Source organism: Panthera onca, chromosome B4, assembly GCF_046562875.1.
Source record: "Panthera onca isolate mPanOnc1 chromosome B4, mPanOnc1 haplotype 2, whole genome shotgun sequence".
In the NCBI taxonomy this organism is placed as follows: Eukaryota; Metazoa; Chordata; class Mammalia; order Carnivora; family Felidae; genus Panthera; species Panthera onca.
In genome coordinates this window covers 59,146,631-59,165,214 of record NC_138345.1, presented here as the reverse complement: position 1 = coordinate 59,165,214, position 18,584 = coordinate 59,146,631, and the positions used below count along the sequence as shown (strand labels likewise).

At 40.0% G+C, this 18,584-nt stretch overlaps 1 protein-coding gene across 1 annotated transcript in view; it reads right to left on the bottom strand.

Moving 5' to 3' along the window:
- SSPN (sarcospan) overlaps positions 1–13,802 on the bottom strand; it is a 35,394-nt gene extending 21,592 nt beyond the window's left edge. The window contains exon 1 of the mRNA XM_060658100.3: positions 13,388–13,802. Coding sequence (XP_060514083.1) covers positions 13,388–13,663 — 276 coding nt within the window. The 5' untranslated portion in view covers positions 13,664–13,802. The remainder of the gene's footprint in view (positions 1–13,387) is intronic.
- Positions 13,803–18,584: the final 4,782 nt, after the last annotated feature.

Genomic DNA, 18,584 nt, shown 5'->3' with positions numbered 1-18,584 from the left:
AAAGATACACACTCTCTCTCTAAGAATTAAACTTTGTGAATTTCAAATAATGGAACTAAAGCAAGCCTATAGAAAAAGTACATTTGGGGCACCTGGGTGGTGCAATCGGTTGAGCGACTGACTTCAGCTGAGGTCATGATCTCAAGGTTCGTGAGTTCGAGCCCCACATCAGGCTCACCGCTGTCAGTGCGGAGCCACTTTGTATCCTCTGTGCCCCCTTCTCTCTGCCTCTCCCCCACTCGTGCTCTCTCTCTCTTTCTCAAAATTAAATTAAAAACAAAAAACAAAAAAGCACACTCAAAATAACTGAAACCATGAAAGAAGAAACTGAAAACGTGAATAAAGAACAGGGCACTTTAAAAAACACCAGGGATATATTAAAAAATAAAACATCAATGAAAACAAAAGACAAGTTCTAGAATGAAAAAAAAATCATTGGAATTAAAAACTCTATGTAGTAGATTAAACTCAACTGAAAAGGGGAATAGTGAACTAGAAGATAGATCTGAAGGAATAACCCAAAATACAGAACAGGAGATATACAGGAAATGCAGCAGAGAGGGTAAGAAACATGAAGACAAAATAGGAGGTCCAAACATATCTCTAATAGTAGTTTCAAATGGAGAGACTAGAGAGAGAGAGAGAGAGAGAGAGAGAGAGATTATTTGAAATAAATAAATAAATAAATAAATTTTTCCAAATATTTAAAATATTCAGAAATGTTTTTCAGAATTGATGAAAACGCAAAAATCTTAGATCCAGGAAACATAACAAGTCTCCAACAGGAAAAACAGAAAGAAAATCCACATTTGGACACACTGTAGCTAAACTGTAGAACATCAGATAAATGGAGAGAGATTCTTTGCTCACGTAGAGAAAGTACATGAATCAATCAAATGAAAATACCAAAAGGATTTTTCTTGAAACTTCAAAAGAAGCCAGTTCTGACATGTATATGGAAGAGAATGTGGCTAAGTCTCACCAAGACAATTTTGAAAAATAAGATGGGACTGGGGATGGGTACAGGTGAGCTGCTTATGCTACCATCTTCATCACAAGGTGCACTGTAGTGCTGTTAATTTAAACATTGTGGTATCGGCATAGTGAATGACAAATAAAATGACGAAATTAAAGAGACTTATGGACACAATTCTCAATCTAATATGGGAACTTGATAGATGATAAATGGCCATAGCATTTCAGTTTGGAAAGGATCAATTATTCACTACATAGTACTGAAACAATTAATCACTTGTATGAGAAAAACTGGACACTACCTCACATCTCATGCAAAAAAGTTAGAACACATAGGTTAAAGATATAAATACGAAAGCAAACCTTCAACATTTTTGGAACACAGTCTAGAAAAATGTCTTTGTGACCTGGAGTAGAGAGAGACTTAACATATATCAAAGCACATACCATAAAAAAATATTGATAAATATAGGTATGTTAAAATTAAACCTTATTCACAACAAAGGCACCATAAACAAGGATAAAAGACATGATACCAAAAAGAGAAGATATTGCCAGTAGCTAAAACACAAAGGTTAAATAACAAAGAAAAGAAATTCTATAAATCAATGAGTAAGAGACAACTCATAGAAAATATTTGTTGAGTAAATAAACACTAGAAAACAAATAAAATGGCCAGTAAACATTAAAATACATTCAACTACCATAGTAATCAGAAAAACATAAATTAAAACAAGATATTGCATGGGGGTGCCTAGGTGGCTTAGTCAGTTGAACAACCACCTCTTGATCTCAGCTCAGGTCTTGATCTCATGGTCATGAGTTCAAGCCCCACAGTGAGCTCCATGCTGGATGTGAAGCCTACTTAAAACAAAACAAAACAAAACAAAACCCAAGATATTGCACACAAATAAGATAGGTAAAAATTTTAATGGTCTGACAGTAACTAATGTTGACAAGTTGTAGATTGGTGGGAATTCTAATTTACTGCTGGTGGGAGTATAAATTCATACACTTGTGGCTTTGTGGCCCTGATTGGTGATAGCTAGTAAGTTGAAGATGTCTATATCTTATAATCCAATAATTCAATTCCTAGGAATGTGCCCTAAAGAATCTTTGAAATACATGCATAGGGAGCCATGGAAAAGAATGTCCATTGCAACACTTTGTAATTGCAAAAAAAAAAATCAGTTTTGAAAATAACCTAGTATCTCATCAACAGGAGAATAAATTGTTGTATATTCATATAATGAAATATAGCATAGCAAAAGTGAGTGAATGGTATCTATGTACTATTATAAATTAATCTCAAAAACAATATTGAGCAAAAATGATGTTGTGTCACCATTTATATAAAATTTAAAACATAAAACACAATTATTGATTGTGGTTATATACATATATGAAAGTATGAAAACACATATAGGCGTGATAAACATCAAATTCAGGAGAGTAGATAACTCAGGAGAAGGAGGGTGGGGTCGGAGAATATGACTAAGAAAACAAACAGGTGATGTCAATGTATTGTAATGTTTTATTTCTTAAAAAAAACTAAGACAATTAATGAGAAAATATTAAAATGATAAATCTAGATATAAGCAGGTGATTGTCTTACTATACTCTATATGCCATTATATGCGTGAAAGTTTTTGTAATTAAAAAATAATCATAGAATTGCATAGAGCCTCTTGTACTTATTTAAACCCACACAAAAATGAAAATAAGGAGTAAAATAAAAAATTTTTGGAAATCGTTACCAATTGATAGAGCTAGGATTCTACCCACATTTGTTTCATTCCAAAGCTGATGCCCATTCTGCAATTTCAGACCCCCTCTCCTTGACTTTTCTGATCCTCTCTGGGCAGGGTTCATCACAGCCTCCACTGTGCTATCTTCATCAGGGTACCACTCTTGCACTAGGGTTTTTAAACTGTATTGTAGCTGGTTGTACGTGTGTCCTCTCCTGGACACTGAGCTCCTGCTGGCACTGTCCCTGGCATATGGAAAGACCAAGGCAGCCTAAGAGGTGAAGCCTTTATTAAGAAGTATCTTTCTTATATAGGCTTTTGTTTCTGTTCTTACCCACCACCTAACTCACTTTTTTGGTTTATCAGAAATGAATTGCCAATATATTCAATATACACCTGCGTTTGCAAAACTAACCATTTTCAAAGAATGTAAGAGAAACAAAGTTTGTGTTCTAGCATCTCTCATTAATCAACAGGAGGGACAGAACTGCTACATATTTGTGGGAAAAGTTAACAACCTATACTTCATTTGTTTCACTCTGGGATTTTTCAAGTCCTCAGAAGGTAAAGGAATCTTATAAATGTGAATTTTGCCTACTCCTGTGGTATAGTTATAAGCTGGATTTTATTACTCAGCCATAATTAAGTAGGTTCTCAAATTAGGTCCCACTTTAGAAATGATTGCAGAAATAATTCTATATTGACATCTCTGGGTTCATATATCTGAAATAGTACAATAAATAAAAAGTTATGAAATGATACAGTATATAGAAATTATACAGTAAATCAATATAAATTCAATTATGTAACATTGTAACAAGAGTGTAAATGAGACCATTCTGTTCAACCTCCAAAAAATATTATCAAGTGGGTTTTCTAATTGAGAGCACGTTAAAAAAAAAAAAAAACAGGCTATAATGTAACATTAAGTGATATATAGTAATATTATTTATCCTTTGTAAAGTGTTTTGTCCTTTTCAAAATGAAGAGGTCAGTGTCCCCAAGCAGCCTGAAGCCTCACTAGCATTTCTCCTGTTCCCTTCCGTGGCAACATGGGTTAGCTAGACACTGAGCTTTTTGTGATGTGTGTGAGGACAGGCAGAAGGGGAGCGAGGCCTCAGAGAGGTCTCGAGGTGGAAAAATTTGTGACGCACTAGATTTGGCGACTGAATGAGAATTATTTATTGAGGGTTCTCTAACACAATAGTTACGGTCACCCTATGTTCATCTAAAAAAAAATCTATTTGGTCTCAGAGCCCTTAACTCAGATCAAAACGCTTTAATAGGCGTCCCGAACTACTTGTTCACGAAAAGACTATGAAGCAAAGCCAGCCTGCGTGGGTTTGATCCTTCTGTTCCAGAATCTGACTAGCTGACTGCAGGAGAGAAACGCATAAACTTAGTGAACGTGTAACCTGTAAAGTAAAATGGTTGGATTCTGCCATTCATCTATATGCAGTCCTGGAGAAAGTATTTTCCATCGATTACAATGTCTTCACCTTATGGAGACCCGATCTGCTTTTTCATTGCCTTAGACACTCCACCCTTTCCCTGAGAGAGGGATGGAAACTCCGGATTCTCCCTAAGTGAGCAGCTCGTTCTGCTCTCCAACAGAAATGATGAAGACTGAACTGCTATTTCCCTTATCTTGGAAAAGGCCTCCTTCCTTCATAGCGTTCCTGGCACAGCTAAATGTGAGATAAGATTCAGCCTGAGCCTAACGGCCTGATAGGTGTGCCACACCTGATACTTTAGAAAGAAGCTGGTGTTATTTTTTTTTGCCCCTAGTAATACAGCCAAAATTCTCTCCCTAGTCAGGGTCTAGTTAGCACATTAGCAATCCCCCCTCTTTTCTTGTCACCTGTCATTATCTTCCGCACAAGAGAGAGGCCTTGATAATAACCTATCCTAAAGGGTTTTTTACTGGCTCGTTACAATGAATGCTGAATCAAACACTTTCAAAACAACAGTTGAGTGGGATGCCACTAAAACAGCATCCTTGATGTTTCTCGCAGCCTCTCCCAGCCAGGGCGGAGAGCTGCTCATTTCTGCAACAATAGAAGCAGGCCCCACCAGAACTTCAGCAGCATCTGAGAATGCTGTTTGTGAGCAAACACTTTGCTTTCCAGTGTCCAGTCACTTACTGGCTTTTTGCCGGCACCCAGGGAACACAGCGCTGGAACACGCCCATGGCTGTGAGGCAGGGTAAGTGGCTCTAGCAAGGTTAGAATGGTGTCAACTTCAAATAGGCTCCAAGATCAAAGCTGAGATATTGCAGGGGGGCCCCAGAACAAGGACCGTGCCTTGTGTGTGCTCCTCATCTGGGCCTGGGATTGGACCAACTATTGAAAGGAGGCATACCGGACAGTTCGAGGTAGTCTACTCTCGTCTTTCCCTCTGGGATGGTTTGGGTTGTGCAGCACTTGATAAAGAAAAGCAGAGCCTAGTTTAGGATTTCTAAGCTAGACACATAGGATCCTATGAGAAGGTATGTCAAGGTATCCCCCCTGGGTGGGGTGGATCTACTAAGGAGACACAGGCTCCTAGACTGTTACATCAGGAGACCCAAGGTGGAAACATCTCCCTGGTTTTATTCTGACCTGTTCCATAGAACAAACACTGATAATCTGGTAATTTTCAGAAGCATCGTCAAAAATGAAAACAACAGGGGCACCTGGGTGGCTCAGTTGATTGAGCGTCCAACTTGTCTCAGGTCATGCCGATCTCATGGATCATGGGTTCCAGCCCCATGTCAGGCTCTGTGCTGACAGCTCAGAGCCTGGAGCCTGCTTTGGATTCTGTGTCTCCCTCTCTCTCTGCCTCTCCCCAGCTCACACTCTGTCTCTGTCTCTGTCTCTTTCAAAAATAAATAAACATTTTTAAAACTTTTAAAAAAGAAAAAAAAAATGAAAACAACAGCTGCATAGTATAGAGACCTGAGAGGTGACTTCCCTTGGGTTCTAGAAACACTGAGCATGAGTTCACTGCCCATCAGAGGACAATGACCAATGCTCCACCAACCACCCTCATTTCCTTGCCTCTGAAGCCAAGGTGTCTTTTCGCTAGATCCTGCTACCGAGTCACTCCTGGGACAGAAAAGTAAGGCAGAAATTTACTAAACAGTGATTCCTAAGCTTTAAAGAGCTGGTGGCAAATGAAATGCTTAAGCTACCCTGAGAATTGTAGGCACTGGCTGAATCTACTGCACTTGACTTCTACAGAAATTTGACAAAAGCAGCAATCTGTAAATGCAGAAAAAACAACCTCCTCCATATGTCTCACTCCTGGCATGCGCACAGAGCCACACCACCCTGTTGCACCACCACATAGCAGTTTACTGGCTCAGAATTCTCATCAGAAACATTCACACTTCTGTCTGTTCCAGTGGAAGTCATAGGGCCATTATGAATAAGCTGGCAAATGAGATTAAAAAACACTGAAGTGCTTGTATGAACTTTGATCCTTCACTGAAAGTGCTATCCGCTGAATTATGTCCTCCCCAAATTCCTATGTTTAAGCCCCAAGGGGACTGAATTTGGAGCTAGGGCTTTTAGGAAGTAATTAAGGTTACGTGAAGTCATAAGGGTGAGGTCCTAATCCAATAGGACTGGTGGTCTTATAAGAGGAAGAGAGAGAGAGAGAGAGAAAGATCTTTTTCTCTCTCCAGGCACAGGCACAGGCACAGAGGGAAGCTTATGGAAGCAGACAGTGAGAAAGCTGCCGTCTGCAAGCCAGGAAGAGAGACCTGAACAGAGGCTGCTGGAGCAGACTAAGACAGAAAGAACAATGTGTTTTGGTTATTGCCATACATGTAGGTATACACATATGAATGTTAAAATTAACCAGGGTGGGGGCGCCTGGGTGGCTCAGTCAGTTAAGCGTCCGACTTCAGCTCAGGTCACGATCTCACGGTCCGCGAGTTCGAGCCCCACGTCGGGCTCTGGGCTGATGGCTCAGAGCCTGGAGCCTGCTTCCGATTCTGTGTCTCCCTCTCTCTCTGCCCCTCCCCTGTTCATGCTCTGTCTCTCTCTGTCTCAGAAATAAATAAACGTTAAAATTAACCAGGGTGATCCAGTGAGCTGCATTGCTCAGGCATCTGCTACTCCTGCCAAGTTTTATCTCAATACACTGAGATGTGAGGTGGCATCCAAAACATCTGAAAGAGGATGTGCCTCTGAAATAGGCTTTTATATAGTTTGTGTTATAAACACTGTTACCAACATCCACTTTAAAAAAAAAAAAAAAAAAGTTCACCTTGAGCTTATGAACTCATAGTAACAAACCTGGATTTAAATATTCACAGTGAGAAATAACTAGAGTTAAAATATGACATCATGAGGTCCCCTCCAGCTCTAGATTCTGATGGGCCCTTTTGATCAGCATTTCTCTAGTTTGCCAGGATCTAGGCCCTAAAAATGAACTGTAGTTTGCAACAAAATGATATCTAATTAAAGTTTAATGACTAGATTCCATTCCTTTCCTCCAGCAACACAGATATATGTATAGTGAGCTCTTCACAGAGCCTTTAATGTTGATGCTAACCCTTTAGGGTGAAACACTGGTAGGTGGACCCAGTTATAGAATACCCTTTGTAGAAATGCACAGACAAGGCTAAAGGCAAGAGAAAAACTAGAAAACATCCACTTACTCAGAACAAATTCAAAGTGGATTATCATACTGGCAAACTACAAAACTCTTGGACTAAATTGGGGAAACCTATGCCATTGCTTTCTGTGTATAAGGAAGACATCAGCATTCAGCCACGTCAATCCTAATTTGTCGTCATTTATTCTACTTAAAGAAATGTGAAATAAGTCAAACGACCTCTTTTTCCTCTTTTTTTAATCCTGTAGTTATTTTATAACACAGAATTAAACATCTCAGTAATGCTAAGTTAGTGTATCCTGGATATTTCTGGAACCTAGGAGCCCAAAATGCAGGAATAACACATTCCTTATTATTACCTCATCGTTCTTCAAAGTGTTATCAATAAACTTAAATTGGTACTGTAAAACACAGCTATATATCATGCCTCAAACCATGGTTTAAAAAATGTGTTTTCACAAGTTTAAGCAGAAACTATGATAATGGGAAGTGTGGTATAGACAGAGTTCAATTCAACACTGAATGGGTACCCCGTCTTGTGTCTAGGGATATGCTACGTAGGAGTCCCATGGACATGCGCCATACTTAAAGAGAATAAACTGCTTTATTTTTATTTGATTACCCCCCAAATCCTATGCACTAGTATTTCTGCCATAAAAAATAAAACCAAATGATGACTGATACCTCAAAAGTTTCCAGAGGTTAAATTTCTAAGTTGAATATATCCACACTACAGGATTTAAAAATATCAGGACCAATCACTTCTCCTCCTTATTTTAAAAAAAGAAAGAAGATCCAGGGATAACTTCCTCATTAAATACACACCTTCTTGGCCTTCGCATGTGTGGCTTAGTATGAGGCTAGCTGCAGCCTTGAAAATATATTTCTCTTAATGATTCTGTCCAATCTTAACCTTCCTTATTCTTTATTCTAAGATCCTTTCAGGAAACAGGTCACCAAATTCTCAAATATTCCATTATTTTCATATACTTAAATTAATTTCTTTTGCCAAATTAATTCAGTGGTATTCCATTTTTCATACTTACTAGGAGAACTTCACATACCTAGAAGATAATTTTCCTACCATTATTTATTATATACACTCAGTGGAAACAGAGTTAGGCCATGTAATTATCATTCCTCAGTTTCTAACAATCCTATGACAGTTGCTATAATAAAAATTATTTCCCAGTGGTGCCAGAGGTACAACATTAGATCTTGGAAGCATATCAAGTTCCAATGTGAAAAACAATGTATTATTATGTAATGTTTTCTTTCTTTTTTTTTTTTTTTAATTTTTTTTTAACGTTTATTTATTTTTGAGACAGAGAGAGACAGAGCATGAACGGGGAGGGACAGAGAGAGAGGGAGACACAGAACCGGAAGCAGGCTCCAGGCTCTGAGCCATCAGCCCAGAGCCCGATGCGGGGCTCGAACTCACAGACCGTGAGATCGTGACCTGAGCTGAAGTCGGTGCTTAACCGACTGAGCCACCCAGGCGCCCCTGTAATGTTTTCTTAAAAACATAATTTCAGATTAAATTTCTCAAATGTCAATATACTTAAATGGAAAACTGACACCATTTTTAGTTTCTTGATTTTTTTCAGGGTCTGTCCAAAATCCAAATGCCAAACCTTCCTCACCTTCAGTTTCTCCTATAACCATGATCAAATCATTTAGCCAAATCACCATGTCTCAGTTTTTCTACTTATAAATTACGGATAATATTATCTGTTCCTTACTTGCTATATGTCATATATCTACTTGTACATTTCAGGATCTATTCTGTTTTAAAATAAATAACCACCTAATTTTCCATTCCATTAAGCAAGGGTTAAGAATAGATTTTAAAAATCCGAATACACCTGCATTTTGAATTCCTTAGAGTAAGTTAACATATGAAAACTGCTATTGAAATTCTTGACAGGACTTTTAATCATTCCAGATTCATACGCTGAGCTTTATGAATGACATTAAAGAAAAGAAATATTCTTCCCTCCATTTTAAGCCCTTTCCTTAAACTTTCCAATGTGATTAATGTGGTATATATCTCAGGGTTTTTATTCTGAGTGTGGTATGGGTACAATGGAGAAGGTGTGAGGAAAGCTAAAAACCACAATAATGCAAATTCCCACTTTCCTTGGGAATATTCCCTACAAGGGCCAAGAGACTAACAAATACTATGCATCCCCATTGGGGATGAGAGGAAAGAGTTTGCTCTTAAATTGACTTCGGCGTAGAGATGCCAAAGCAAATAAATCACCATAAGTGAAATATTTTGAAAGGTAAATGGGCTTTAAAAATATTTGTGTAGGTTAAATTTTCTAATCGGAAGTATTCATTACTGTCAGATGTGATAAGGGCACATGTCCATCAGGATCTCTAGAGATCTCCTCCTGGTATATGATTTATTATTTTTAGACCAATGCCTAGCACAGCAGACACCTCCAACAAATGTTACTGAATGAAGAAAAATAAGCCAAAGTTCAAATATGTTACACTTCACTGAAGCCAAATTATGTTCATTTGAGTAAGAAGTTAAGTAAAGGCCTCAAAGTTCTTAGATCCCTTCAATGCATATGTGGTTTTTTTTCTTTTTTATCAATAAGGATTCTGGAATGATGAACACACCTGAATGCCTATTTGACCCAACTACTCAAGCCATTAGTAGAATAAAATGCAGAGCAAACTTTTATTTCCTAGGATTCCCTGCCTCTAGCCAAGTTCATCCTCAAAGACCCTGTTTCACTTTGTATTCTCATTGTGGTGTGACTTACAACCCTCCAACCATTTATAAAGAATTTTGAGAGAAGAATGGCACTTTTACAGGTTACATAGTCTCAATAGTGGCTCCATTCCATTTTTTTCCTTTACAGGAATCTTTTGTAACTGAAGTAAAAAGACTTCAGTCATCTCTCTGATGGAGGATGAGGAAAGTCACATTTATGGGTAGGTAAGAAATGACCTATTTGTTTTCCTAAAATTCCACTGGACATAAATCTCTGATCCTAGATCGACAGACTTCAGTTTATAACCAGAAGTTCACTGAATATTCATCAAGTTACCCAGACATTGGTCAATGAGAAGTCACCTGAATGGATTCACTTACCTACCCAGATTCTACGATGAGAATGGCAGTCGCCAAATCCTAAAGTAATACGATAGTAACCTTTGTAAAATGAAGTAAGTACTATATGGTAAGAGGAGACGCAACCAGTATAAAGAGAAACAGAAGAGTGAAGCATTAAAGCTGTTGATGGGGTGGGTGTACAGTCTGGGTGCCCTGCTTGAATGCAGCCTAAATTATAGAAGTGGGTTTGACTTTGCCTCAGCCCCAGGGATTGACCTGTATTGCTTTGGTCTAGCAGATATCCTAAAGTGTGCAAATGTTTCAGTATTTCCTGGAGGATATCCCAGACCACAGTCACTCCATATCCCTAGGGAAAATGACCCTGAGGAGCTCTTTTTCCTCCAGGTTAATTGTTATAAACCTCCAGAGAGATCTAGAAAGTACTGACTAATCTAATACCATAAGATTGCTCACAGTAACTTGGCTATGAACAGAGAAATTTTGAGAATCAAATTGACATCTCCTTCAGGGTTCAACTGGTCTAGGAAATGTAGCAAGTCTAAAATAACTGTTCCACAAGACTGGAGATAAAATAGAGCCGCTTCTAATTTGAAAAGTGATTCCCACTACCAGTGATTGCTTCTCTGATTGCTCATAAAAAGAGCTAATTCACTCCTGAATGCTTACCACTAGCCAGCACTGCTCTAAGTATTAGGACTTGTATTCATTTATTTAATTCTCACAACAACCCTAAGAGGTAGGAATTATTGTTACCATTCTGATTTCAATGAAGAAATGGAAGCCTAGAGAGATTAAATAACTTGCCCCAAGTTATTTAGAAAATAATGGCCAAGTTGGGGCTCAGTACCAGGAGCAGTGTTTACACTTTTGCCTCCCTGTCTTTTCCCTTCCCTGAAAGTCTGGACGAGTGCCCGTGACCAGCCACACACAGGGAGATGAGGCTCATAAGCACGGTGTCTGTGGGAGCCCGGGACTCTGGCCCAGCCGGGATGAGAGTTTCTCCTCGCCTAACTCCAGGAGACCCTCCTCAACTTGTCTCAGGGCATCTCCACTGACTGCTTTTTTCTCTATAGATTCTCTGTTGAAAGAAAGCCTAAGATTACAGGTATCATCAGGCCTACACACTACGAGCAAACTTCAAATGGATCCTAGATTATAAACCGGAAAACTGGAAAGAACAGAGACCTGGCCGTATACAACGTTCTTTGTATCACACCCAGGGAGCTTCCAAGGCAATTAGGAGCATGTGATGCTTCTAATAAGAGCCCATGAAACTTCAGAATTGCACGATTCGCATGGCCGTGCCTTAAACATAGGGATGCTTTTTTCGCGTCTAATTTGGTTTTTTAGTGCTGAGCTTTTTAAAGTTGAAATAGAGAAAGGATAGAAAACACACTTACAAATGACATCAAAACCACTGAATGAAGGAGCCTCATTCCTTCTTTCTTTTAATTCGCCTAGCCTTAAAGGACAGACTTTTTCCCCTGAGTTGGTTGACAGTCACTTAGGTGACTAAAATACCCAGTATATCTTAGTGAAAAGCTATTTTTAAAATTACTTGATTTAGAAAACTCCAATCATGATAATTTCATGGGAATTTGTAGTACACAAATTAGAAGTTTTAAATTACTCTGCAAGAATTTGTGAGTTCAAATAATCTTAATTAGGAAATACCTGCATCGATGCATATTTATTAGGTGTTTTTAACATCTGTCCCTGATACAAAATTATTTTGAGCGTAGTTTTATGAGTTCTAGTTCCTGTGGTCAGTAATAGCAGTCATGACGCAGTATGAAACTAGGAGCCAGAAGTATCCATTCTAGTGTCGCCTGGCTGTGCCACTTTTAATCTCTGGGCCTAGAGATTGTCACTTCGCTTCTCTTAGCCTGCTTCCTCCTGTCCAAAGAAGGGTAACAGTTCCCACCTCAAAGTGTTGTTTCACGGATGAAAGAAAAGACTGCACGTGAAAGAGATCTGAGTAAGCCTCAAGGCACTCTAACAATATTAAAATCACAAACTAAATGTGGCAGCGTGGCTCACTGAGGAAAATGCAGGTGTGGTCTGGTGCAAGAAGGAATCAACTTGGCTGATTTGCCAACTCGTGACTCCGGGTGAGTCTGCCCTCGGTTTTCTCATCTGAGAAATGAAATGATAGTAAGTGTCTCAGAAGGATGACGTGGGGATTAGAAATAAAGTACGGAAGGCCCCTTGCAGGACAGGCAGCACTAGGTGCTCAGTAAATGGCACCCATTTCACATCAAAGAATCCATTTAATTAAGCCAAGTATGCTGTGCGTTCCAACACTCAGTCACAACAGCTGACCAGTGTTCTGCTTAGAACAGTACATCCATTAGCAGAGTCCCAAATATACTTCTGCGGCAGCCAGCCCCTGGGTTTATCCTATTTAGACTCCAGTAGAGTAAGGCTGTGCTTGCTGTATTCACAGATCCTGCCTTAAAACATTTCTTTATAAAACTTACTCATGAAATCTCAAATGTAAAAATATAAAAGTAATTAAATCAATACGACCCAACGTGGCAACCCCAAACGCAGGCTTTCTCCAAACCTGCCTTTACGAGATGAACTTACTTCGCTTTCTGTTACTTATCTAGAGACAAGGGTGGGGTCCGGGGGACCAGGATGAGGAAAAAGCCGAAGTGAATCTGCTGTTGTTATCGAGAATGTCCAACTTAACCAAAATAAGCAGCCTCTGACTCGCCTTGCCAGCTCCAGAACGTCAAAGGCAGGCCCGTCGGAGCAAGAAGCGGAAGAGGGGCACGAGTCTCACCGTGCCCAGCCTTGCCCCCAGGCACACCAAGTGTGGCAGGCACCAGTCACCAAGCAGAGCGCGAGTTAGAGGAGTGGAGCTGGGGAAGGGCGCATGCAGTTGGGTTAGTCTGGACTCGACCATGCTGCTGTGCATTCCTGTTTGGCAAACGCGCTTAGGCAAAACAGACTTGATGCTTACAATGATCCCAGCCCAAAATGGAGTGTCTCTGACTAGCAGGGAGGAGCTGATGCTCGCCATGAGAAAGCCCAGCACGGTCACGGCGATGCCCAGGGCCAGCTGCAGCAGCGCGAGCAGCAGCGGGAACCGGCAGCCGCAGCACGTCCGGGCCTCCTCCTCCCCGCACTCCTTGGGGGCCCTTTTGCCCGTCTTCGGCCCCATGTCGTCGGGTCCGGCGGCGTCCGCGGCCGGCCCCCCCTGCCTGCGCTGGCCGCGGGGCTGCTTGTCCTTGCCCATGGCCGCTGCGTGGGTGGGTGGGTGCGTGTGCAGCTCGCTGGGCCCCGGAGCGCGGCGCTGGGCGGGCTGAGCCTGCCCTGGTATTCGAATTACGGAGGCTGAACAAATATGGAAAACATTTGGAGCCGACTCGCCGAGCCTCCAAAGGCCACCGGGAGCCCCGCCGCAGAGGGGGAGTCAAGGGGGGTCGCCAACTGCCAACGCGCCGGGACGCAGCGCCTGCTGGGCCCGCGAGCAGGGTTTGTCAATCGCCCTCGGCAGTCAGCGCGGGTCTCTTGGCCTTGTAAACCCTGTGCACTTTAGACAGGCTGCGTGTGTGTGTGTGTGTGTGTGTGTGTGTGTGTCTGTGGTGTGACTGTTTTCCTCACTCAAAACCCCAGGATTTTTTTTTTTTTTGGTTTTGTTTTTATTTTCTGAGAGGTGCAATGCAAGGTGATGAATGTTTAATCATTTGAGTTTAATTAATAGGCAGTTTAATCCAAACTAGGCATTGCTAGGCTCCAAGCTGTGAAGTCATTTCCAGAAGTTAAATTGTTCTTATTTTCCAACAAAGAAACAGGCTCTTCTCTTTCTTTGTAAGTTCTGCAATCTGGCTGACAAAGGCACTTTTCCCGTTGAAGTAGGTGCTTTTAAAAGCACTGTTTATGGAGATGCTGGACTAATACACTCTCCCGAATGCATTTGGTTTTAAAACTTCTTTCAGTCATCTATATGGACTTCCCAATCAGTCTTCACTAATTTCCACATCAGTGGCTAGGGAGCTTGGTCACGGACAGTTCAACTCCGTCTCCATTTGGGGTATTTTTAAAAAATGTTTTATTTATTACTGACACACAGAGCGTGAGCAGGGGAGGGGTAGAGAGAGGGGGAGACACAGAATCAGAAGCAGGCTCCAGGCTCTGAGCTGTCAGCACAGAGCCCAATGCGGGGCTTGAACTCTCCCACCATGAGATCATGACCTGAGTGGAAGTCGGTAGCTTAACCAACTGAGCCACCCAGGTGCCCTCCATTTGGGGTATTTTTAAAGCATCTACCCTGTGCTACAACATAAGAATGTTCAAGATAGATTCAGTCCCAGCCCAAAGTCACAAAACAAATCAATAAAACAGATGATTCTTATTCCTGCATATCTCTACTCAGTAGCACTTAGAGAAAATTTCAGTGAAACCGCTAAGAAATGCTCCCACCACTTTGGAGTATTTATATCTACTTTGGGATGGTCATTGTAACATTCGGAAAGCTGTATTTAAAAAAAATAAATGATGTTGGTATGCTGCTAGGATAGATAAAGCCTACTCCTAGATTGCTGCCTATCAGCTAATCTAAAGAAAGTCTAACTCCCCACTTTGTTTTCTTAGAATTATAAACTAATCATCATCAACTCTCCTTGTAAACTGTCAAGTCCCAAAAAAGGCACCTTTGAAGTATAAAATATATTCATACTTATTTTATAAACCTCAGTGCTTTCTTATACCTTCCTTCTGGATCAGTGAGAAAAATATGATCCAAGGAATAAAGGCAGTAGCCCCCAAAGCAGAATCCACACCACACAGCCCAGAAGCAGTAGAAACAGTGCTCTCTCACAAGAGGAACTCAGGGGCTGAGGCAAGGTCATTGTCAACTTTGGGACGTCTACACGGCTAGCATCTCTAGTGAGGACAGACCAAAAAAAAAGGTGGTGTTACACCAAGGTACCTGAGAACAACCCAAATGACAAAACTGTACATGGTTTTTCTACATAAACATGGTAAATGTTTTTTAAGAAGCTAATTGATTACACAGAATTAATTATTTGTTGTTATGAATAATATAGATCCAATTACTCAGTACCTGCTCTATGTCAAGTACATGGCAGGTGCTTTACATACTTGCCAGTTACTCCTCACAACCACCTTATAATTATAGTTTCCCCTTTAAATATGAAAAAATGAATATCAAAATTATCAAGTAACCAGATTATTAAGCCATTCACCTAGTTAGTTAGGGATGGAGGTGAGGGGAGCCAAATGGTAACTCTTGTGGATTACTTATTTTATTATTTCCTACAGGCAAACAAGTGGACTGTGTAAATCATTTGTGATGTTTTAAAAAAAAATTTTAATGTTTATTTTTGAGAGAGAGAGAGACAGAGCACAAGTGGGGGAAGGGCACAGAGAGGGAGACACAGAATACAAAGCAAGTTCCAGGCTCTGAGCTGTCAGCACAGAGCCTGATGCGGGGCTCAAACTCACAAACTGTGACATCATGACCTGACCAAAGTCAGATGCTTAACCGACAACCACTCAGGTGTCCCTCATTTGTGATTTTAAACAGTTTAATGGTCATAGGTAGTATTTTATACATCATGGAATTAGCTGTTAGCGTTGAACCTAAGGCTATTTGAGTACTTTACAAAAATATCTTGATTCACCACCATGATATATACAATAGTCAATGGAAACTGTTATTTCTATTATTAACTTGTGACTAGACACAGGCTCTATTTGCTGACCATATGGCTATGCTGTCTTAGAAATAAAATCTTCTTCAAAACTTTAAATTAGATGTAAGTTAGAATAGTTAAAATAATAGGATATTCCTGTAGGTTTGTCTTACAAGTTTCAGAACCAGTGTGGCTTACATTCATAAGCCAGTTGTACATAAATTCTTATAATAACGGCTTCCTTTTAATCGCTTCGCAGAGACAAGTTACAAATGAAACCAGCAGCAGTGAATAATAGCCTAGATGAATTGTAATCCTTCTAGTCTGATTACAACCACTGACTTCAATTTCCAGCTTCCAGTGAAGGAAACAGCGATACAGGGAACCATATGCCTGCTCAAATCCCAACTGTTTGGTTGAATCTGTGTTTGAGGAGGCCTGGTCTATAACCATGAGATGATGGTGGTGAGAATGGCATTTTGACTTACCAATATGGGGAAGTAGAAGCAAAGAAGAGGGTGAGAAAAGTGGTCAAAAGGTTAGTGATAAAGAATAATCAAGGCTACAATGGAATCAGAGGGTCGTTAAGAATGCGACAAGGAAAGTTCTTCCTTTATTTGACATGTCCTTTCCACTGAGAAAAATCACCATTTCCAGCTCATCACATCGTTTAACAGAAATGAACAGGGTGTTTTTAGTATTCATAAATTTGAATGTCTCTGTTTTATAGGTTAAGCAATAACCTTTTCAGATATTTATATTACTGGGAAGAAAGGCAAAGTAGAAACAAAGTGTCTTCAGATACTCTCCTGGCTGCTCTTAGAACTCAAAACTAACAGAGTGTAAAGTAGAAATTGCAGGACAGAAGTTGATACACGTTATTTTGATCCTCTGGGGAAAGTAACAAAATTAAGCTTAGTATCTTTGCTGTGTCCCCAATTCCACATTATTGTGAAGTATTTATGCCTCAGAAGTTCAGAAGTGGGAAGATGATAACTCTTTTTGTAACTAGTATCATTAACAAAATGTCCAACTAGAAATATCTTTTTTTTTTAAGTGTATTTATTTTGAGGGAGAGAGAGAGCACATGCACACACAAGCAGGGGAGAGGCAGAGAGAAGGAGAGAGAGAATCCCACGCAGGTACTGCACCATCCCGCAGAGCCTGATGCGGGGTTCAAAGTTGCAAACCGTGAGATCATGACCTGAGCTGAGATCAAGAGGAGGACACTTAACCGACTGCATCACCCAGGTGCCCCTAGAAAAAATCTTTAAACCAAAGTATATCTGAACACATGAGATGAGATTTACCAAGAACAAAAGAGATTTCATAGAAAAATTATTACAGTTCCAAGGTCTGCATTGAGTGTCTTTATTTTTTTTTAATTTTTTTTTTAACATTTATTTATTTTTGAGACAGAGAGAGACAGAGCATGAACAGGGGAGGGGCAGAGAGAGAGGGAGACAGAGAATCTGAAACAGGCTCCAGGCTCTGAGCTGTCAGCACAGAGCCTGACGCGGGGCTCGAACCCACGGACTGTGAGATCATGACCTGAGCCGAAGTCGGCCGCTTAACCGACTGAGCCACCCAGGCGCCCCTGCATTGAGTGTCTTTAATGTGTAGTTAAATATATCAAAGAATTCACTTAGATTTTTAAAGTTTATTTATTTATTTTGAGAGAGAGAGAAAGCACATACACCAGCACATGAGTGGGGGAGGGGCAGAGAGAGGGAGAGACAGAATCCCAAACAGGCTCTGTACTGTTGTTGCAGAGCCCAATTCCAGGCTTGAACCCACAAACCCTGAGATCATGACCTGAGCCAAGATCAAGAGTCAGACGCTTTACCGACTGAGCCACACAGGCACCCCTTTATTTCTTTTTTTTTAAGTTTCTGTTAGATTTGATTTTAAAAAAGTATCAAATACTCCCCAGAGAGCAACTGAAAACTCATGTGTGATATGCAGTACCATTGGCCCCTACATAAAATGACTACAGGTATTGCTGATATGTATGTGTGTGCATGTGTATTTGTTATGTGTACAAGAAATTTTAAAAACTCCCATTTTTTTCTATTCTCTTTTTTTCTTTGTCATTAATTTTCAGTATATCTTTTGGTTCATTTTTTTTTTTTTTTTCAAAAAATTGACCCATCTGTGATTTTTTTCATTGCAGTTTATATTTTCAGGTTAAGTGTTATATGGGCAGTATACTCTTTATGGTCAACAGAAGACTTCTAACTTTCTCATTCTATAGAGAGTCTGGAGAGATGATAACTATCATTTTCTAATGCATTCCACCTCTTTGATGTTATTTATAATGATATCAAATTTTTCTACATATAATTTTGTCCATGTAATTCTGATGTTGTCACTGCCTATGGTCAAGAAGAAATAACTAAGTGTATTTTACATCAGAGTACAGGGAGAATGGTTGTGGTGCATTCATACAATGGAATACCACTTGACAATAAGAAGGAATGAACTATTCACTGTATGTTA